General features: G+C 40.5%; 1 protein-coding gene across 6 annotated transcripts in view; it reads left to right on the top strand.

The window, feature by feature from the left end:
• TBC1D19 (TBC1 domain family member 19) overlaps positions 1-23252 on the top strand; it is a 54040-nt gene that overhangs the window by 9057 nt on the left and 21731 nt on the right. For 5 of the 6 annotated variants that reach the window (XM_039329866.1, XM_039329871.1, XM_039329868.1 and 2 more), the window contains 9 exons: positions 1111-1185; positions 1298-1361; positions 1807-1853; positions 2167-2277; positions 3863-3935; positions 4061-4099; positions 6892-7004; positions 11707-11781; positions 14900-14962. In XM_039329866.1, the coding sequence (XP_039185800.1) occupies positions 1111-1185; positions 1298-1361; positions 1807-1853; positions 2167-2277; positions 3863-3935; positions 4061-4099; positions 6892-7004; positions 11707-11781; positions 14900-14962 (660 nt within the window). The remainder of the gene's footprint in view (positions 1-1110; positions 1186-1297; positions 1362-1806; positions 1854-2166; positions 2278-3862; positions 3936-4060; positions 4100-6891; positions 7005-11706; positions 11782-14899; positions 14963-23252) is intronic. The other variant, XM_039329867.1, reaches the window with a different exon arrangement.

The raw sequence follows: 23252 nt of genomic DNA, 5'->3' as shown, positions 1-23252 counted from the left end.
TTTATTTATAACTATGCCCGGGAGTCGCATTTTTACTCACATTATTGAATATATATATATATATATTTATTTGTAGGTCTTTGGTTGTTCGGGTTTTCTCCCGCGTAAAATTGGAAGTGTCTTGGCGACGTTTCGACGAAGTCCCATTTGTTATCTTCAGGCTGGTGCTTTCAGCTTCGTGCTTCGAGGAGCAGATGACGAATGGGACTTCGTCAAAACGTCGCCAAGACACTTCCAATTTTACATGGGAGAAAACCTGAACAACCAAAGATCTACATACAAACACCCGCGAAAACCTCAGAAAACATATATTTATTTATTTATATGTGTGTGTGTGTGTGTGTGTGTGTGTGTGTGTGTGTGTGTATGTGTATGTATGTGTGTATATATCTATCTATCTATATCTATATCTATCTGTGTGTATGTGTATGTATATATGTATCTATATCTATTTATCTATCTATATTATATATATATATATATCTGTGTGTATGTGTATGTGTATGTATGTGTGTATATCTATCTATATCTATCTATCTATATATATCTATACCTCTCTCTCTCTCTCTGTCTGTATCTATCTATCTATCTATCTATCTATCTATCTATCTATCTATCTATCTATCTATCTTTTGTTGTTGGAAAAAAATCAAATCCTGATCAAAACAAAAGTTTTGATAGGGAAAATGACCGGAGACTGCAAAGTTAAATAGCACATATTTCAGTCTTTTTGTTCAAAAGTGGAATGACCAGTGCACTGGATTGTGTGGTACAATATTTGCTCCGTGCTCACTGGCTATGGATATTAAAACAGTAATATGCCACCAATTGTCCTGTCCTGTTTCTGAACAAGATAACATTTGCAGGGTTTCTCTGCCAATACTTAAAAACTACTTCTGCAGCTGTGCATAGTAAACACAATTGAGAAGTGTGGACTTGACATTGCCCTGCTCGGAACAGGCAGATTAGATGGAAATGTACGTACGCATATAATCTATACCGGTATTTAAAATTTAAATTGAAAGAGTAAATGGGAGAATACCTTCCAATCAGAAATTATAATTAGGAGGAAGATGAATTGATTCTATTGATATATGTTCTCTTCTCCAGGCAAACTGGGAAAAACGTATTCTGAAGAGCCTGAACAGCATGTGTATAGAACTTGGCATTCCACTATCACAGAAGGTACCGTTATTATTAAATGTAAAATTTATTTATAGTCTTGTGTATATTTTAGGTATGTGTCCCTATTAGATTTCACTACATCCTGTTTTTTGTGTGTGTGTGTGCTCTACAGAGACCACTGAGTGAGCAAAAAGAACTTTTGAACAAATGGAACGAAATGGGAACGGATGAACCAGGTACAGCACGCCTTCATTATGAAAATTAAAATCGGACCCAGGAGATGTGCACGTGCAAACTTACTTTTACTGCTTTAAAAAGAATATATAAGAGAAAGACAGGAAACATCTCCCTCCCATCTCTCAAAGAGTGCACAGATACTTTGATTATTCCAATGTACCTTATCCTTTAATGTTAAACAAGTTAAAATAGACCAGCCTCAATTATTTATTGATATTTTTGTTCATTCTTTTTTTCTTCATTAAAAAAAAACACCTTTCTAAGAGTTGTTCTCAATTAGTGCTTTCAATTATTCTGCATGAGTTTTACTGGTCTGGAAATATTCTTGGATGTTAGATATTAGAATGAGGCTGAAATAACAAAAGTTGATAATTATTATTAATGGAATGTGTAGTCCAAAGAGCTACAAAATATTGAGGGTTGTATAACTTTTTTTTATTTCAGATCTAAGTCTCTTCAGGCCAGTTTATGCACCTAAAGATTTTCTTGAGGTAAGTTTTTGCAAAAAAATGGATCAGGTTTTAGTTTTGAATATGCATTTTTTTTACTCAAAATCTTGTAGTTCCTGAGAATGGATCTTCTGAGTCATTAGATTCACAAATAAGCATTAGTGGGAAAGCATGTTTGCGGAGAGTTTGCCAAACATAAACACCGGTGGTGGGTTGGCTGTGGCGGGGGCCCCGCGGATAAGTGGGCACAAAAATGTGGCCGGCACAAATTGTCCTTTTGGTATAAAGTAGATATTTTAAAATATTTTATTTAGTTCTTACACACGCATGGTCAATTCTAGTCTTCTTTTTAAAGGTGCTGATGAACCTTCGCAATCCAAATTATGACACCAGCGAGCTGTCTAATTTTAGAAATCACTTGGGACTCATTCAGGTCCCACTGAACGTGAGAGATATACATGAACTGGTAAGCATCCATTGCAGCTTCTTTGAAAATTTAACATTTTAATTTAACCGTACGGTGCTGTGCCCTGTGGACTTTCTCCTGAATAGATATGTATAAAAAATGGTTAGCATTTTTCTAAAGCGCAGAAGACCTTCAGAATGTTAGAAGATGAATATGTACGAAGGGTGAAGAAAGGTAATCATCTCCTTCTAGCGCTTTTGGTATATGGAGAAAACAATTTTTTTGTTTCCTGTTGCAGGGAATGAAAAAAATGGGGGCAGGGCTGGGGTGAATGGATTAGTGTAAAAAAGTGGTGGTCTACATCCTACATATGGGGCACATGTAAACCTTGAATCGGAATATATGAGAATTGCTGAATATTCCTGATACATGAATTTTAAATCCCCCACTGCAAAAGAATATTTTTCAGGGTTTAGGCAAGTGATAGTAAAGAAAATTCTAGTCTATTTGTTATTGTTGTTGTTAGTTGCGAAGTTGTGTCCGACCCATTGCAACATCATGGACAACCTTCCTCCAGGCCTTCCTGTCCTCTACCAACTTCTTGAGTCCATTGAAGCTCACGCCTCCTGCTTCAGTGACTCCATCCAGCCATCTCATTCTCTGTCGTCCCCTTCTTCTCTTGCCCTCCATCTTTCCCAGCAGCATTAGGCTCTTCTCCAGTGAGTCCTTTCTTCTCATTAGGTGGCCAAAGTATTTGAGTTTCAACTTCAGGATCTGGCCTTCTGAAGAGCAGTCAGGGTTGATCTCTTCTAGGACTGACCGGTTTGATCGCCTTGCAGTCCAGGGGACTCGCAGGAGTCTTCTCCAGCACCATAGTTCAAAGGCCTCAATTCTTTGGCGCTCAGCCTTTCTTATGGTCCAACCTTCACAGCCATACATTGCAACTGGGAAAACCATGGCCTTGACTATACGCACTTTTGTTGGCAAGGTGATGTCTCTGCTTTTAAATAACTAAATCATTTCTGGCAGTTGTTATACTGCAGTGCAGTATCACTTTACTATACAGGTGGTCCTTGATTTAACAACTGCAATTGCGCCCAAATTTTCTGTTGCTAAGTGAGACGTTTGTGCCCCATTTTGTGGCCTATTTTGCCACAGCTGCTAAATGAATCACTGCAGTTGTTAAGTTGGCAGCCTGGTTATTAAGTGATTCTGGCTTCCCCACTGCTTGTCAGGAGATCGCAAAAAGGGATCACATGACCCCGGGTCACTGCGACGGTCGTAAATATGAACCCGTTGCCGAACATCCATATTTCAATCACAACACCATGGGGATGCTGCAAGAGTGAAAAATAGTCATGAGTCACATTTTTTTTTCAGTGGTGTTGTAACTTTGAACGGTCACTAAATGAACTTTTGTAAGCCGAGGACTTTCTGTATTGAGTCTTCAGCTAAAATGCTGGGGATTTTAGTCTTCTGAGGGAAGGAATTTATTACACGGTGCGAGGCTCTCATGAGTCTTAGGCTCTGTGTTCAGCTTGCCAATTAAAGCAATATATTGATATTTAATGTTGATTTCACAAATGGTGTATGGTGGCATACCTTGTCCTCTCAAAAAATGTCTTTTTATTCCCCCTTCCCCAAGAAGGAATACTTTAGTGAATTAGACCTGAACACTGGTCAGATGGATATTGATGATTCTGCACATGTACCTGCAGGTGGGTCTTGTTGTTTAATCTTTGTACATGGCTAGAACATTACATTCAAATAAGCAATTCTGATATATAAACTCAAATATTCTCATAGAACTAATACTTTTACTTTATTCTTATTAACATTTTAGAGCTTTTTGAAAGTGAGCACGTACGGCTTGGTCAAAAAGGTAAGAGTTGGATACATTAATCGCTTTTAACTTACTGGGGTTTTTTTGTTTTGTTTTGTTTTTTTTAAATACCATTGCCATTCGTTTCTATTTTATGCTACATAAGGAGCAGTCATGCTGCAATAATCACATTGTCCTAGAGCCAAGGGTGGGCAACCTTGGCTCTTTTATGACTTGTGGACTTCAACTCCCAGAATTCCTGAGCCAGCCATGCTGAGGCGAAAGGGAGAGGTTTCCAAGCTGAGCCATGCTGGCTCAGGAATTCTGGGAGTTGAAGTCCACGAGTCATAAAGCGGCCTAGGCCTAGGCCAGAGGTAAGCAACCTTGGCTCTTTTATGACTCGTGGACCTCAACTCCCAGAATTCCTGAGCCAGCCGTGCTGAGGGGAAAGGGAGAGGTTTCCAAGCTGAGCCATGCCAGCTCAGGAATTCTGGGAGTTGAAGTCCACGCGTCATGAAGGGGCCATAGTTCCCCCATGCTGGCCCAGGAATTCTGGGAGTTGAAGTCCACAAGTCCTAAAAGAGCCAAGGTTGCCTACCCCTGGCCTAGAGATAAGTGTCTTGAAGATTTCCAAGTAAGCAAGTTTAGGATTATGCTGCAGTTGTGAACAATCTGAGGTGTAAAAAAGATCAAATAGCCAGGCCATTACAATCACCATTAGCTACAGAAAGAATTTAACAGGTGGCCAATTTAAAACAATGGGTCCCTACATACAGCTCTTTGTCAGAGCTGAATTCCTAATTTGAATTTCACTGGAAAATCACCAGAGCCTCTCTCCTCTTCTATGCACAAAATATCCTTTAATTGGTATTAATAGAGTTATGTCGGTGCATCGGAAAAGAAAATAATCTTAATTCTGCTTGATGGTTAGTCACTACTGCACAGCTGGATAGATCTGCAACCCTGAGCATCCCCCCCCCAAAAGGAAACAAATCATCTATAATTCTATACCACATCTTCCAATCATATGGATATCCACACAACTTCATCAAACGCAACCCAATATAGCACAACTATCATACGGTATAAAAAGGTAACATACATAAAAAATATCATAAATCACCCACGGACTATTACAGTACAACCACATGGCAATACCACAACACACACATCAACTAAAGCCCTCCAAAACAGTCTTGAGTAAACCAAAAGGCCCAGCAGACCCAGAAGAAAAAAAGCAGAGTCATCGACAGCATACAGCAGGGGTCTTCAAACTTGGCCCTTTTATGACTGGTGGACTTCAACTCCCAGAATTCCTCAGCCAGGCACGTGTGCCTGGCTGAGGTATTCTGGGAGTTGAAGTCCACCAGTCATAAGAGGGCCAAGTTTGAAGACCCCTGGCATACAGTGTAAGGACTGCAATGGTCAGTATGTAGAACATACAGGCAGAAAACTAACGCAACGCATCCATGAACACCAACTAAAAGTCAGAAGACATAATGAAAACTCCTAAATTTCACAACACATGGACAGGCTTAGCCATAGTTTCAACTGGGAAACTGACTATCCTAGACCAAGCCAAGTCCAAAAACCCTTCCTGGAATTTCTGGAAGCCAAATCAGCCAGCAACAGGATTGTTGTTTTTATATTTATATTTGAATTACATGTTTGTCCTGTTGTAAACCACTGGGAGTTAACAAGTAGCAGTAGCAGTAGCATATAAGTACATTAAAATAATAACGAAATACACCAGTTGGAAGATGAGAGGTTTTTTTTTCCTTTGTCTTAAGAATCATGCTATTAATTTAACATCCATAGTAATTCACTTAAACTGTGGTAAGAAAGGTCATAAAATGTGGCAAAATTCACTTAATAACTGTTTGGCTTAGCAAATGAAATTTTGGTCACAGTTACATAGTCCAATTACTGTCTTGTGATATATATCAATATACATATATATTTGTTTTCTGAGGTTTTCGTGGGTGTTTGTATCTAGGTCTTTGGTTATTCGTGTTTTCTCCTGCGTAAAACTGGAAGTGTCTTGGTGACGTTTCGACGAAGTTCCATTCGTCATCTTCAGGCTGGTGTTTTCGGCTTGTGCTTCTAGGAGCAATGTGTGATCGTAGCTGTTTCTTAAGAACATTGCTCCTAGAAGCACAAAGCCGAAAACACCAGCCTGAAGATGACTTTGTCGAAACGTCGCCAAGACACTTCCAATTTTACGTGGGAGAAAACCCGAATAACCAAAGACCTACATACATATATATGTATATATATATATATATATAATTTTTATAGGATTAGGAATAGGATGGGGTCGGGGTTAGAGTTGGGGTTAGGGTTAGGATTTTTTAAAATAACTTTCTTAATATTTAGCAAACAGCATGTTGTCTGGGTTCATGTATTTAAAAAAACAGTGAATAATAATTAATTATCATAAACAATATGTTAATTAATCGCTCAATAGTCTTCTTCTTACTAGTATATATTCAATGTTACATATCACATTCCTTTCTCTCTAACTCGTTTTTTTAGCCATTGATAAAAATTATCCCATGTTCTAAAATACACTGAATCTTCTTTCTCTTTTATCTTTAAAGTCAATCTATCCATTTCTGCACACTCTAAAATGTTCTTAATTAGTTCTTCTTCAGTTGGTAAATTTTCATTTTTCCAATATTGGGCAAATACAATTCTTGCTGCACTTAGCACACGTAAAATTAAATATATGCAGTCTTTCTCATAATTTGCCTCCTATTATTCGCAACAAAAATAATTCTGGCTTAAAAATCCATTTGTTTTTTAGTCCTTTTCTCCAACCATAAGTGTATTTTCATGTACATTTCTTGTAGTTCTTACGGAGCAGGACAGCGCAGCCGCACAGCAGTATGTGCGACAGGGCTCCCCAAATTCATTAAGAGCAGAGCTGTGGGCATTGATCCTGAACATCTCAAGTCAACCAGAGGTAAGTAGGAACAATAGATTGGAAACATGGATGCCTGTTTGCTGTTCATGTGGCAGCTGCAGTAGATGTATGTTTTAGTTCCAGAATTGAACGTTCTAGGAATCCGGCTTCCTTTGCAGGATTCTAGGGGGACAGCTAACTTCACTGAACATTTTTGCTCAGACTTTTGACTGTTTAGCACAGGGGTCTTCAAACGTGGCCCTTTTATGACTTGTGGACTTCAACTCCCAGAATTCCTCAACCAGGCACGCGTGCTTGGCTGAGGAATTCTGGGAGTTGAAGTCCACAAGTCATAAAAGGGCCACGTTTGAAGACCCCTGAAATAGACTGTTAATGTAAGCATAACAACAACATCCCCTTTGAATTAAACCCCCAAAGGATTTGACATGTAAACAGGGAGAATAAATATAAAGACATTTTAATTTCCTTTGGGAAATGGTCACCAGAAAAAGGAGAAAACTTTGGAATTTCCATAGCATTCCATTTCCTGTTCCTTCACATATAAGGGTTTTCTTTTTAAGCTTCTCAAGTATCAAGGTCAGAGGCTTAGAGGATTGCTTTCAAGAAAGAAATAGATTTCAAACTCTCTGACTCTCTAAATTCCAGCACTAATAATTCTGTTCTGCAATTCTCTTCTTCATTAAGAAGGAAATTAAATTAACCTTGGGGTTCTAGCCAGGGAAAGAATGGCTAACTTTAGAAATAATATCAGTTGAAGTGTTAAGGTAAGGGAGTAAAGTTAAAGCATGTTATCATTAGACAATCTTTCCTCCTCTGGTTTCTTCAGAATTAAGGGGAAAAATGGCTAATTGTAATTGCATAACTGTTTTCTCACACAGATTACAGAATTTAAAGCAATTATGGGATGAATTTAGCTATTACCTCTTAGAGTTTTTGTAGTTTAAGTGGATTTGGACTCCATCTTTATGAAAAAATAAGTTTGATCCTTAATTTAATTTGTAAAGTATTAATATGCATAGTTATTCTGGGGGGGGGGAATTTTTTAAATAGAGGGACTATATATTATTTTTATATAATTCTTTTAAAAAAAATTCTTCCAGGCTTGTCCCCCAGGCATAAGGGTTGAATCGAATAGAGCTGGAAGGGACCTTGGAGGTCTTCTAGTCCAGCCCCTTGCTCGAGCAGGAGAACCTATACCATTTCAGACAAGTGACTGTCTACTCTAGCCTCTTCTTAAAAATCTCCAGTGATGGAGCGCCCACAATTTCTGAACGCAAGCTGTTTCCACTGGTTAATTTTATGAAAAAAAGATTTGTATGGTCATTCATCTTAGAACACAACTTGGAGCAACTAACAAAAATAATAAAATCACAAACAATTAAGATAATCAAAAGTAGAACCGAGAATTTAAATAAAGAAAGAAAGCCCTCAGGCTCAAACACAATTGGAATGTTAGTGTGGGAGTTTTGGCATCATCTAGTGCAGGGGTCTTCAAACCTGGCCCTTTTATGACTTGCGGACTTCAACTCCCAGAATTCCTCTGCCACTGAGGAATTCTGGGAGTTGAAGTCCGCAAGTCATAAAAGGCCCAAGTTTGAAGACCCCTGACCTAGTGGTTTTGTGTTTTGTTGAGCCTCAACACAGTGTTAGTAATTTTATTTTAATGCAGTTGTCTGTTTTTATTTTGTTTCCTGCCAGAGTTTCTGGGAGAGATAGCCTGCCCTGCGAATTGGTTTAATACATAAAATAAATGATGCCACCAATATGTTTGGGAATTACAGGGCAAAACAGAATTCAAGCAAAGGAAACATTAAATTCACTTTAAAAGATACGGTTTAATTCAGTTTCCTGGAATCCTTTAAATGATTGAAAGTATATAAAAAAAAACTTGTCATGGAAATCAGTAATTTAAAAAATGTTTCTAGAAATCTAATGAAATTGACTAGTCACTGTGAAATTTTTGTGTTATTGTTCTATATAAGTAATCCTTGACTTAACAACCACAATTGAGCCCAAAATTTCTCTTGCTAAGTGGGACAATTGTGAAGTGAGTTTTGAACTATTTTATGGCTTTTCTTGCCACAGTTGTTAATAGATTCAAGAGAGTCTATTCTATTGGCTTTCAAAAGCCAATAGAATAAAAGGGAGTAGCACAGCTAAGGAAAAGGGGAAAAAAATGGCGGACTGCGTTGTTTGGCGACCCCCGTGAAATGGTCGTTCGACCCCAAATGCGGTCCCGACCCACAGGTTGAGAACCACTGTACTAATACATGTTAAATTCCTTTCTCTTTACCTCGTTTTTCTAGCCCAGGGGTAGGCAACCTTGGCTTTTTTATGACTCGTGGACATCAAGATAAAATACAGATAGTCCTCGACTTAGTAGTAGTTCACAACCAGCCTCCAGAAGCTGTGAATGCTCCAACACTGGAAGTTTTTAAGAAGAGACTGAACAACCATTTGTCTGAAATGGTATAGGGCAGGGGTAGGCAACCTTGGCTCTTTTATGACTCGTGGACTTCAACTCCCAGAATTCCTGAGCCAGCCATGCTGAGGGGAAAGGGAGAGGTTTCCAAGCTGAGCCAAGATGACTCAGGAATTCTGGGAGTTGAAGTCCACGAGTCATAAAAGGGCCAAGTCTGAAGACCCCTAAGCTAGTGGAATTGCTTTCTTTCTACCTGTTCTCTGAGGTAAGTCAACCACCTGTTTTCTGTCCTCAAGTAGCCAGATGCCACAAGGAAGTCATTCTCAATGTTATATCTAACCTAAGAATTGTCTGCAGATGTAACTCAGTCAAGCAGATAATTAACTTATGCTCCGAAATTGTAAGATTGTTGAATCCTTATGCAGTATTTTCAGAAGGCATAGCAATTCAATTGGTAAACCTAGGATGAACTTCATGATTTGTTATTCTCCTGCTACGAAGAAATGGATTATTGTGCATAAAGGTTGGAAAATGAGAAGTTGAAGCAATATGTGTTATAGCAGTGGTTCTCAACCTTTCTAATGCCGCGACCCCATAATACAGTTCCCCATGTTGTGGTGACCCCCCAATCACTTATAGATCACCAGGTGCCAAGGGCGTGGCCAAAGAAAAGGGGGAAAAAATGGTGGACAGCCTTGTTTGGCGACCCCTGTGAAATGGTTGTTCGACCCCAAATGGGGTCCCAACCCACAGGTTGAGAACCACTGTGTTATAGGGTCAAGAGAAAAATCGAATTCATTAATGCCCGTGGATTTTTTTAAAAAGTTCTTTTTTTCCTCTTCTGTTGCATTTAGTTTTTTAATCACTATAATATCACACTTTTTAAAATTTAACTCCTACTGTATTTCTTTGTCATTGTTTGTATTTGTTTTAAAAATTAAAAAAAAATGAAATCCTATCCCACAAATGTCCCTTAATCACCTTTCAAGTCCATTCTTGATAACAGTTTCTGTGTTAATCATAGAATATAAATGCGTATGGAAATGAATCTTACGTATCCTTGTTTTAAAATGTTTATTATTCCTTGCTTGGTTATGTTTCATTCATTTTGATGATAACTGTCTAACAATGTTTCTGAGATTATATTCAAATATCCTTGAGGAACCTTTTCCTAATTCCACTTTTTATTTTTGGAACTCATTTATTTATGTAAGAAATTCAGTTCTGCCTTTCCACTATAATCAGAGCTGGTTATATAAGAGCTTTAGAACAATAATATTTAAAAACACTGACATCATTATTATAGCCAAAAACTCTCATCTACCATATCAAACAGGCAATAAATTAAATTCATTCACAGCAAGGGTAAATATGAAATATTTTTATCAAGACGGTTTCACAACTGAACAAAACTAGCAGTTTTTAAAATTGTGTGGTTTTCAGTAACATTTATTGATTTTTACAATTATCTGTTCACAGGTGTGTGTGTGTGTGTGTGAAATTACAGGTGCCAGTTGTTTAGCTAGTACAGGTCTTCATATGCAAAAATTTCTTGATGATGTGATATATCAACATAGTATATGTGTGGACCCATATTTTGCAATTGACAGGTAGAAAGTTCGTCAACGCACAGATTTTTCTAAGTACCATCCAAGATTTTTTGGTATGGCATTACTATGGCTGGTTCATGCCATAATCTTTCAGTTTCAATTTTCAGATCTTAATAGTTTGTGATCTTCGCCAATTCTTCATTCTCTACTATCCTCTGGTATTGCCGCATCAATTATCCACAGATTATTCTTTTCATAGTTAACTTTTTCATAGTTAAATCTTGTTTATTATGAACTAAGACTACCAATCTGTACTCGGATATCCCACAATGTTATAAGCCAGGGGTGTCAAACTGCTGGTTCGCAGGCTAGATGCATCATGCTGAAACTGCGCCCACCCCATTGCCGGCAATGGGAAAAAAGTCACAATACGTCGCGACACGTCACATGATGTTGCAAGTTTGACATCCCTGATTTAAGCTGCCCATTTTTACTATTTTTTCAATTCTGTATTCCCACCAGTTTTTCATTACTGGCACATGATAATTTTTACAGATGGTCCAATGAATCGTTTTGGCAACGGTGTTATGTTCTTGTGTGTAGTCAGTTTGTGCAGTTTTCTCACATGAGCTGAGTATATAATCTGTTGTTTCTTCTGCCTCTTTGCACAATCTCCACTTTGAAACATTTGATGCTTTTCCCCACCCCAATTCTGGCCTTGATTGTGTTAGTTCCAATGTAATTACTATTATTAACTATTTCATTTTAGGATATCCTGTATTATGAACAACTGAAGTCTAATGTCATCCAGTACAATCTTTTGGTGGACAGTCTGATTTATAAAGTGAGTAATTTTTGATTTGCATATTTCTGTCGTCAGTAATTAATGTGTTACTCAGCCTTTAGGCTCTGTGTAGTGAAAAAGAACATTTGCTGTGAAATTAAAACCTGTGCTTAATTAATGGCCTTTTATAATGATTAATCTTACTGATTGTGTTCTGCTTGCAAGATAGCAGGTAGCACCAGTGATGGGATTCAGCCGGTTCGCACCAGTTCGGCAGAACTGGTAGCTAAATTTTGTTGAGTTTGGAGAACCGGTTGAATGCATACCACTTCCAGAAGTCTGTTCTAGGCTTCAGAGGCCTGGAGGAGACCTCCCAGGCCTAGAACAGCCCACCGGAAGTGCAGGGATGCCACTTCCGGAAGTCCGTTCTAGGCCTCAAAGGCCCAGGCCTGCATCCACGCAGAGAACCAGTTGTTCAGGGATTTGAATCCCACCACTGGGTAGCACACTAATTCAAGGACCTTGAATTTCTGGCTAATATGAAGGAGTGGAAATACATATGGTTCTGCTATGATCACCATAATATAACTTTTGAATGTGGTGTTAAGGTAGAAGTACGAACAGTTGAATCAAAATCAGCATGACTCTTGTTACAAGAATTCCGACTTCTGCACCTTTTTAGAGTCCTTTGGAATGTAAAATATCTCAGTTTAGCCAAACACAATCTTGGGCATTCGAAAACTTGATCAGAAGCCATTTCATTTCCTGAATAAATGGGGGGGAAAAGCCCTCATAGTTTGGACTGCTAACTAGTTAAATAATAAGCACAAGAATAAATGGAGATTTGAGGCATGTCAGTTGCTGGATTCCACAATATTTTGTGCTGGGATTTTTTTTAAAGATACAGTATAACTAAATATTGCGAAGTTGGGAAACAATAAGAAGCGGATCTAATTTATGGAGTACAGTGAACATTTTGGGTTCTTGTGTTGCTTTTGCTTTGCTTTTTGAGGGTTCCAGATTAATATTTTGGAACTGACAAATAATGTAAATACTTCAGCGCTTGTAGAAGAAGGAGAAGCACAGCCTGGGGTGGAGTCAAGAGAGGACTCAGCCTAGAATCGTTGCATGTCCACAAATTTCCAAGTCCAGCCCCCTCCCTTGACTTCCATTAACGCTTATCTAGCGCCAATTTGATGCTAACCATTAGTTGACTAGATTTTTATGTATAGGCATGAGCAATAAATCAGTTTAACTGGAACTTAACGTGTGATCCTGATTCTTCACACCGACAGTGGTTGTTTTATATTTAAAAGCAAGAGTTGGTTTGTTTGATGATCCATTTGTTTGCTTTCTTGAAATTCTTTTATGAATTCTTCATATATTGGCATGATACGAAGGACACCCCTTCAGTGCAGGGCAGCCCAGGAAATGGACACTACAAGAACTTCTGGAATTCTGCTTTATGTTATACAGGCACTCCTTAATGTATGACCACAATTGGGACTGAAACCTCTTTGCTAAGTGATGTGGTTGTTAAACAAATCATGCCTGGTTTTACAATAATAATAATAATAGTAGTAGTAGTAGTAGTAGTAGTAGTAGTAGTAGTAGTAGTAGTAGTAATAGTAGTAAAGTTGGAAGGGACCTTGGAAGTCATCTAGTCCAACCCCCTGCTCAGGCAGGAAACCCTACACCATTTCGGACAAATGGCTATCCAGTCTCTTCTTAAAAACTCCCAGTGTTGGAGCATTTACTGCTTCTGGAGGCAGGCTGTTCCACTGGTTAATTGTTTTGTCAAGAAGTTTCTCCTTAGTTCTAGGTTGCTTCTCTCCTTGATTAGTTTCCATCCGATGCTTCTTGTCCTGCCTTCAGGCACTTTGGAGAATAGCTTGGCTCCCTCTTCTTTGTGGCAGCCCCTGAGATATTGGAACACTGCTATCCTGTCCCCCCTCGTCCTTCTCTTCATTAAACTAGACATACCCAATTCTAGCAACTGTTCCTTATATGTTTTAGCCTCCAGTCCCCTAATCATCTTTGTTACTCTTTGTTGCTCAATCATTAAGCATATCACACAGTTGTTAAGCAAATCCAGCCTTTCCCATGAACTTTGCATTACCAGTCCTAATTTGTTACTGCAACTGTTTTTTTTTCTGGAGTGGCTCTTTGGAAGCTATTCATGATAGGTGGACAATACTATTTCAGGGCTGTTATTTCTAAGATAATCATTCCTCTCATGCTAAAAAAAAAAAACAGAAAGTGATACAATGGAAAACTTGCAATGAGGAAAACTAATTAGAAGTGATAGAATCAAATCAAGCATATCTGTGCAGAGCAACAAAGACGATTAGGGACTGGAGGCTAAAACCTATCAAGAATAGTTGCAGGAATTGGGTATGTAAAGTTTAATGAAAAAAAGGACGAGGGGTGATATATCTAAAGGGCTGCCACAAAGAAGAAGGAAATCAACCTAGTTTCTAAAGCACCAGAAAGCAAGACGGGTGGAAATTAATCAAGGAGAGAAGCAACCTAGAACTAAGGAGAAACTTCTTGACAGTGAGAACAATTAACCAGTGGAATGGCTTGCTTTTACAAGTTGTGGGCGCTCCATCACTGGAGGTTTTAAAGACGAGATTGGACAAGCATTTGTTTGAAATGGTATAGGGTTTCCTGCCTGAGCAGGAGGTTGGACTAGAAGACCTCCAAGGTCCCTTCCAACTCTGTCATTCTGTTGTTGTTGTTTTTTCATTATAGATCAATGATTCTGATGGAACTTTTCATTGTATTTGAAAATTAGAAGTTGACGAAACACCAAGTTTATATATGATTAGTGCCATAACTATTGTTAATGCCAGATAATAGAATAGAATAGAATAGAATAGAATAGAATAGAACTGGAATGGAATAGAATAGAATAGAATAGAATAGAATAGAATAGAATAGAACTGGAATGGAATAAGAGTAGGGTAGGGTAGAGTAGTGTAGAGTAGAGTAGTATGTGTAGTGTAGTGTAGTGTAGTGTAGTGTAGAGTAGAGTAGAGTAGAGTAGAGTAGAGTATAGTATAGTATAGTATAGTATAGTATAGTGCTGGGTCTTGTTATATTGTGTACAGTGTGAGAGATGCCCAGGTGGAAAAAATGTTGCTCAGCTTCAGAAAGTTACATTTTTTGATTTCAGGATGTGAAACTGACAGCTAGCAATGATGACTATTACTTCGTGTTTGAGGATTACTTATATCAAGTAAGTATTTACGTAGACCAAATGGCAAATCACATGTCCCTGGAAGAAGGACACCTGGGGCAGAATATAGTTTGTTCTGTTTACTTTGTAGATCAAATAAAACTTGCAGTGCAACAGCTGCTGTAAGTCGAGCTCCAGTGCATTGCTATGTGGATCTACACAAGAGTAAATTCCACTGTGTTTTGTGGGGCTTATCTTTAAGTAAATCTGTACAGAACTGGCCTCCTGAGTGACTGTATAAATCATTACCCATTAAGAAATCATTCAGTTGTTGCCTGTGGATTGTTAACATCAACCGTAGACAGCTCTGAATCGATAAAGTTAAATAAAGATAATGTATCTGTTGGATAAGTTCAAACCATTGTTGAATCTCTTGCAAACTTCTGGTAAATTGTGGCAGCCCGTGCAGTTTGGTTGATTGATTTCACTAGCTAATCTCTGAATCATAGAGACCTAGAACTTTGCAACTGGATCAAAGCAATTTCAGTACTATTTCTTAATTTCTGCTGTTCCTTGCAGTAGTTCAGTGATGGCGAACCTTTTAGAGACCGCGTGCCCAAACTGCAACCCAAAACCCACTTATGCATCGTTGAGTGCCGGGTGGGTGTGGCCCATTGGGTGGTCGTGGCTGTGCTGGTAACGGCAGACTGGGTGGGACTAAAAAGTTCAATCAATCAATTCCAACTTTGCAAGATTGATTGATTGAAACTTTTTTTCTTTTTGCACATGGCGGCCGAGGCCTACAGTTGTTCTAAGCATTGCCTTTGTTTGCAGTGAAGATTAATGAGCGGTAGCTAGGGGTTTAGAAGAAGAGGTGGCTTTAAGGAGAAATTTGGGTCCTTTTAGGTGTTCTTCTGGAAACGGCATCAGGAAAAAAAAATACAAGTTTTAAACATTTAAAGATGATTTAAAGGTAAAGGGAACCGACTTAGGCATATATAAAAGAAGTAACCTATAATATATAATAGAATTTACTACTGTGACTCTTGGAATAGTACCCATAATTTATGCATCCATAATATATTACCTTTGCTTCCGTTGAAAAGGAAGCTGTGTGTGTGTGTGCTTGTAGTTGTCTACGTTGCTTCTTTTAAATCTCTTTTAATGAAAGGTTATTACATTTGCAAATTTGCTAAGTACATTTGATTATAATGTCAGTATAAGTGTCATGGGGTTAGCATCTCATTTTCAAGGTTACTTTCAACCCAATTAGTCAAAGCTGTTGGGAGTGGTTTTTTTTCATTTTTTTTTTTTTTTTTGTAGCTGCACCAGACAAGCATTCCTTAGCTTAGTTGATAAGAGTATTCTGTATATTCTGAGAATAAAGCACAGGCAAAAAAAATCCAATGCGCTCTAAATCATCATTAAAGATATTTGCCTAACTGCCTCGGCAATTAAGAAAGCTTGCAAAATAAAAGCTTGCAGCTGTTGAAGATGCTATCTGACTTCAAACTACAGCCCTAAGAATAATAGACTGAAACGTCTATTTATTTAAATAAAAGAAAGCTGCATCACCCAAGCTGTAAAACGCCAGGACGACCGTTTTTGTACGTGTGTCAGGCTAGGCAATTCTACAGCAATGAAGTCAGTGTTCTCTTCTGCCCTAGTTTCTAGCCAGTATTTTATATTTGTAGGTGGGCAGCAAGAATTGTAGTTGCCCAACATTGGCAAGATGAAAACTTACCAGCCGAAGAAGTAACTAATTAAGAAAATTCTAGAGTGTGCAGAAATGGATAGATGGACTTTAAAGATTAAAGAGAAAGAAGACTCAGTCTATCTACTTTAGAACATGGGATAACTTTTACCAATGGTTAGGAAAACGAACTAGTGAGAAATGAACGTGATATGTAATTTTGAATCTATATTAGCAAGAAGAAGGCTATTGAGTGATGAATCAACATATTGTTTATGATAATTAACTATATCTATTATTGTTAGTTAAATACATGTACGCAGACATTATGCTGTTTGCTAGATATTGAAAATGTTATTTGGAAAAACCTCAACCCTAGCCCAAATCCTAAACCCTAATCCTGACCCCACCTTATCCCTAACCCTATAAAAACTAATAAAATCTATATATTTGTAGGTGGGCTTTCAGGTGAAACAGTCCTAGGTCTTCATAACTAGACACTTCGATAATCTCTGCGAGGGATTGGCTAGTTGCCCGTGACACCAAATGAAGCTTTCAAATCACCTTAAGACAGACATGTCAAACACAAGGTCCGGGGGCCGGATGCGGCCCGCAAACTGGTTTCATGTGGCCTGCGAAGCCATCCTGGAAACAGTGAGGGAACGGCCCGCGTAGCCTTGGCCCTGCCCAGGCCAGCCGGGAGCCAATGTACAATTTTGTGGTGGCCATCTATGCTGAAATGCATTCAGTCTTAGCTCCACAAGGCCGTCTAGAAACAGCGAGAAACCAGCCCCTGCTGTGTCAGCCCTGCCCCCTGGATGCATGCTGGGGAGGTGTCACCCTTTGTGAGGAATGAAGAAATGGACCATGCCTTGGCGCTTGCCCCGATCCCAGCCCCTTCTGCCAGAGACCCTCAGATCTGTCCCACTCCTGCCCAGGACCCTACAGGCACCCTTGATGCGAACGATGTAGAGCTTGCCATGCCCACCCAGTAGGCCACACCCACTCCATCCACACCCACCCAGTAGGCCACAGCTACCCTGGCCACACCCACCCAGCCCCCTGAGGGCAACCGCAATGCTGATGCGGCCCTCAATGAAATTGAGTTTGACACCCCTGCCTTAAGAGAAATTAAGAGAATCAGCTGTGATGCCACTTTATATTGCTCTGGTGAGACCACACTTGGAATACAGGCAGTTCTCCACTTAACAACAGTTCGCTTAGTGACCGTTTGAAGTTACAAAGCTGGCTTGTGGCCATTTTTCATACTTACGACCCATTGCAGCATCCCCCCCATGGTCACGTAATTTGCGTTCGGACACTTGGCAACCGACTCATATTTATGACGGTTGCAGTGTCCTTGGGTCACGTGATCCCCTTTGGCGATTTTCTGACAAACAAACTCAAGGGGGAGCCTGATTCACTTAACAACTGTGTCACTCACTTAACAACCCGCAGAGAATCCCTTAACAGTGGCAAGAAAATGGGGTAAAACTTTTTTTGTGAATGAAACATGATAGAAAAAGAAGGAAGGGCATGATAAGGGCAACAAAACCAAAACATACTAACAGAAAAAAAAAAGGGGGAGGCAGGAAATGTTTAAAATGGGGTAAAACTCACTTAACAAATGTCTCACTTTGCAACCAAAATTTGGGGCGCACTTGTGGCTGTAAGTCAAGGATTACCTGTCTAGCTTTCTGTGTAACTTTGAATCGATGGCAGATAGAGAGAAAGGAGGGCTATGAGTATCAGCCGAGAATGGAAAACAGTCGATGGTAGGACGTGGCGACAAGTTTAAGTAAAACATAAATTTGTTTATGTTGTGGTGGTAAGTTGAGGACAACCTGTACTGTTTCTAGTTTTGGTGACTATGATACAAAAAAAGATGTTGAGGCTCAGAGTGCAGAGAGGAGCAATAAAGATGATTAGGGGACTGGATAATAGAACATAAGAAGAATGGGAACTGAGGCTGTTTAGTCCAGGGGTAGGCAACCTTGGCTCTTTTATGACTTGTGGACTTCGACTCCCAGAATTCCTGAGTCAGCACGGCTCAGCTTGGAAACCTCTCCCTTTCCCCTCAGCATGGCTGGCTCAGGAATTCTGGGAGTTGAAGTCCACGAGTCAGAAAAGAGCCAAGGTTGCCTACTCCTGGTCTAGTCTAATGAAGAGAAGGACGAGGGGCAACAGGATAGCAATAGCATTCCAATATCTCAAGGGTTGCCACAAAGAAGAGGGAGTCAAGCTATTCTCCAAAGCTGTTGTGATTCCGTGCCAGCCTGTGCTCCCCATAGCTGAGTCGGAGGAATCTGAGGAGGAGGTGGAGAAGGCATTTGAAGGGCCATCAGAGCCAGAGGGAGGCTCTGAAGTACGGGACTCACAGTTGGATGCAGAGCCTGGGCCCTCCAGTCGTGTTTCTGATGAAGCTGAGCTGTGTGAGGAGCATGAGTCAGACTTGGAGGAATCACAACAGATGGACTTGCTAATTGACGCACGCAGGCGGCGTCAATTAGCCAGAGTAAGGCAACAGAGGTCAATGAGGCACCTCCAAAGTAAGAAGAAACGGCAAGGAGAGGCACCGCCTCAGGACTGCTAAATAAAGGGAGGAGGTGTGGGTGGTGCTGGTTGCTGAAGGCAACCGTTTGAAAACTGCGTCTTGGAATCTTGGTTTGTGACTTCTCTTGTAACTTTGTGTCTGCTTTTCATTGTGTTCTTTTGGACTGGAGTTTGACAGGTTTGTCAACAGAATTAAAAGGGGTTTTTGTTTGCAAGTCTCCAGCCTATTGTAGTAGCAGGGGTTTTGTCCTTGTGAAGTTAACAAGGATGACAATAGGCTGGAACAGAACAAAAGCACCTGAAGGCAGGACAAGAAGCAACGGGTGGAAACTAAGCAAAGAGAGAAGCAACCTAGGAGAAATTTCCTGACAGAACAACAAAGCAATGGATTAGCTTGCCTTCAGAAGTCACTTGTCTGGAATGGTACAGGATCTACTTGAGCAGGCAGTTGGACTAGAACAGGGGTCCCCAACACCCTGTCATGCCAGCAACCGGTCCGCACAAACAAGCAAAGCCCCATCCCTCCGGTCCATGGGAAAACTTCTCTCCACAGAACCAGTCTCTGGCGCCCAAAAGATTGGGGAACCTCTGGACTAGAAGATTCACAAGCTCCCTTTTTTGTGAACTTGCTTTAATGTTCTACCTTCCGAAGTCGTGGAGGGTGGATTTAGTAAAAATCTCATTATCCCAGAGTTCATAACCGTGCAGTTCAAGCAGAACTGGAGGTGGAACATTCTTTCCTGTGTTCTGTTTTGTCTTGTGTGTGTGTTTTTTTTTTAATCGCAGAGGCAAAAGCTATTTCAACCATTTCTGAAAAAGAATTGTCTGGTCAAACAGAGTTACTTACAGCGGACACAGATCCTCAGGTTCCTTACCTAATTGCCAAATTCTGCTTCCGAGCGATAAGGATATGCTGTCAGATGTTCATTTCTTTGGGACTATTTATAATGGACTTATTTGGATATATATATATCAATAGCTGTTGGATACGCACCAAGAGGACAGAATGTTTCCATTTGTGTATAATTTCATGAAGTCTGCTCTGCGTCTGCATGTGTCAGGCTCAAGGCCAGAGACACAATGAAAGGCAGTTGTTCTCCAGCCTTTTATTTGCCTACAATTAGTGGATATAATCTTGACAAACTAAGGCTATACAGGCAGACCACAGTTCAGCCCAAAATTTCCATTGCTAAGCGAGGCATTTGTTAAGTGAGTTTTGCCCCATTTTATGACCTTACTTGCCACAGTTTAATAACAACAACAACTACAACAACAACAATAATAATAGAGTTGGAAGGGACCTTGGAGGTCTTCTAGTCCAACCCCTGCTCAGGCAAGGACCCTATACCAGAGGTAGGCAACCTTGGCTCTTTTATGACTCGAGGACTTCAACTCCCAGAATTCCTGAGCCAGTATGGCTCAGCTTGGAAACCTCTCCTTCCCTTCAGCAGGGCTGGCTCAGGAATTCTGGGAGTTGAAGTCCACGAGTCATAAAAGAGCCAAGGTTGCCTAGCCCTGATCTAAACTAATAAAGTCTACATTAATTAACATTAATTATGCTTTCATATGTTCCTCTAGGTCAGGGGTAGGCAACCTTGGCTCTTTTATGACACGTGGACTTCAACTCCCAGAATTCCTGAGACAGCATGGCTCAGCTTGGAAACCTCTCCCTTTCCCCTCAGCATGGCTGGCTCAGGAATTCTGGGAGTTGAAGTCCACGAGTCATAAAAGAGCTGAGGTTGCCTACCCCTGTCCTATACCATTTCAGAGAAATGGCTATCCAGTCTCTTCTTAAAAGCTTCCAGTGTTGGAGCATTCACCGCTTCTGGAGGCAAGTTGGTTAATTGTTCTAACTGTCAGGAAGTTTCTCCTCAGTTCTAGGTTGCTTCTCTCCTTGGTTAGTTTCCATCTGTTGCTTCTTGTCCTGCCTTCAGGTGCTTTGGAGAATAGCTTGACTCCCTCTTCTTTGGGGCAGCCCCTGAGATACTGGAAGACTGCTATCATGTCGCCCCCTCGTCCTTCCTAGACATACCCAATTCCAGCAACCGTTCCTTATATGTTTTAGCCTCCAATCCCCTAATTTGTTAAGTGATTCACTCCAATTGTTAAGTTAGTAACATAGTCATTAAGTGAATCTGGCTTCCCCATTGATTTGCGTGACCTTGGCATCCTGCAACCGTCAAATACATGCCAGTTGCCAAGCGTGTGTGACTGTGGGGATGCTGCAGTGGTTTTCAGGGTGAAAAATGCCCATAAATCACTTCTTTTCAGTGGCATTGTAACTTTGAATGGTCACTAAATGAACTGTTGCAAGTTGAGGATTACCTGAACAGGATTTTGGCGAATAGATTTTTTCCAAAGAAAAGCTTACAAACAAGCAAAGGAGATCCAAGTGGGCTAATTGATTATGTAATATTTACTTACTGTTGAAATATATGAGGGAGGGAGGGAGGGAGGAAGGAAGGAAAGAAGGAAGGAAGGAAGGAAGGAAGGAAGGAAGGAAGGAAGGAAGGAAGGAAGGAAGGAAGGAAGGAAGGAGGATAGTGAGATAGGGACAGAAGGAAGGAAGGGAGGGAGAGAGGGATGGAAGGAAGGAAGAGGAAGGGAGGTAGGGAGAGAGGAAGGAAGGGAAAGGGAGGGAAGGAAGGATGAAAGGGAGGGAGGAAGGGAGAGGGAAGGAAGGGAGAGAGGGAGGAAGAAAGGAAGGAAGTAAGGAAGTAAAGGGAGGGAGGGAGAAAGGGAAGGGAAAGGGAGGGTGGAAGGAAGGAGGATAGTGAGATAGGAACAGAAGGAAGGAAGGGAGGGAAGGAGGGATGGAAGGAAGGAAGAGGAAGGGAGGGAGGAAGGGAAAGGGAGGGAAGGAAGGACGGAAGGAAGGGAGGGAGGGAGGAAGAAAGGAAAGAGGGAAGGAAGGGAGAGGGAGGAAGAAAGGAAGGAAGTAAGGAAGTAAAGTGGGAGGGAGGGAGAGAGGGAAGGGAAAGGGAGGATGGAAGGAAGGAAGAAAAGGGAGGAGGGAGGGAGAGAGGAAGGAAGGATGGAAGGAAGAGAGGGAGGGAGGAACAGGAGGGAAGGGAGGGAGGAAGGAAGGAAAAGGGGGAGGGAGGAAGGGAGGAAGGGAGAGAGGGAGGGAGAGAGGAAAGGAAGGGAGAGAGGGAGGAAGCAAGTTCTTGAAAAATCCATAGCTGGAATTTTGAATAGCGCGTTTTTACACTGCCAGTTTGCTGGCAAATCTTACTACTTTGTGTAACAGTTCAATTAGTGTTCCCGTGTAACAAACCAGAATGAAAATGGAAACATAAAAAGACAGGAAGGGGCATGGAGCATGGCGAGCTTCTTTCCGTTATTAGAGCAAATAGTTAAAAGTAGTTTCAGAATTCTGAGGTGGGGAAGTTAATGATGGGCTCCATTGTCGTCGTACGTTGAGGACCCCCTGTGGTGGGAAATTGGAAAACCAGGTTGGTGTAGTGGGTTATGGCCTAGAAACCAGGAGACCCACAAGTTTTAGGCCGGCCTTAAGCACAAAGCCTCTGGGTGAGCTTGGGCCAGTCCCCTTCTCTCAGCCCTAGGAAGCAGGCAATGGCAAACCACCTCTGGAAAACCTTGCCAGGAATACTGGAGACATTTCCAGCCAGTCTCCAAGGACTGAAGATGATTGGACGGAAGAAAAAAATAATAATAAATAGGAAATTATCTCTACCTTCACCCCCAATCTGTGTGGCAGTCAGGAAAATGCCTGTCTGAACCCATTCTTTCCTCTTTCTGCTGACGTGGGTTTTTATAAACTAGTTTTTAATTTTTCCTGTTTATTACTACTTTGCTGGCTGGGGTACATTTGGATAGGAGCAGAGGCTGATAAATAAGGCTGAAAGTGTGTATTTAAGATAAAGGTACTTTATCATCCGAAAAAAATGTTAACCAGCAAAGTAGTAAGTTGTTCAAGATAAAGGTGAGCTCATATCTCTGAGAGAAAATTATTCTCTCCTCTGTCAGAAGCCCAGACGGTTTTTCAAGACGTTTCTGCTTTTCTTTGACAAATACAATTTTCAGAGGATTTTGTTTATACAAATATTAAACAGAAAGGTACCGTCTGCACCAGCCCTACAT

This window comes from Crotalus tigris, unplaced genomic scaffold, assembly GCF_016545835.1.
Source record: "Crotalus tigris isolate CLP2741 ecotype Arizona unplaced genomic scaffold, ASM1654583v1 scf7180000024420.512544, whole genome shotgun sequence".
Classification (NCBI taxonomy): domain Eukaryota; kingdom Metazoa; phylum Chordata; class Lepidosauria; order Squamata; family Viperidae; genus Crotalus; species Crotalus tigris.
Note: the sequence above shows the minus strand (reverse complement) of the source record. Positions and strands in the feature narration are given on the sequence as shown.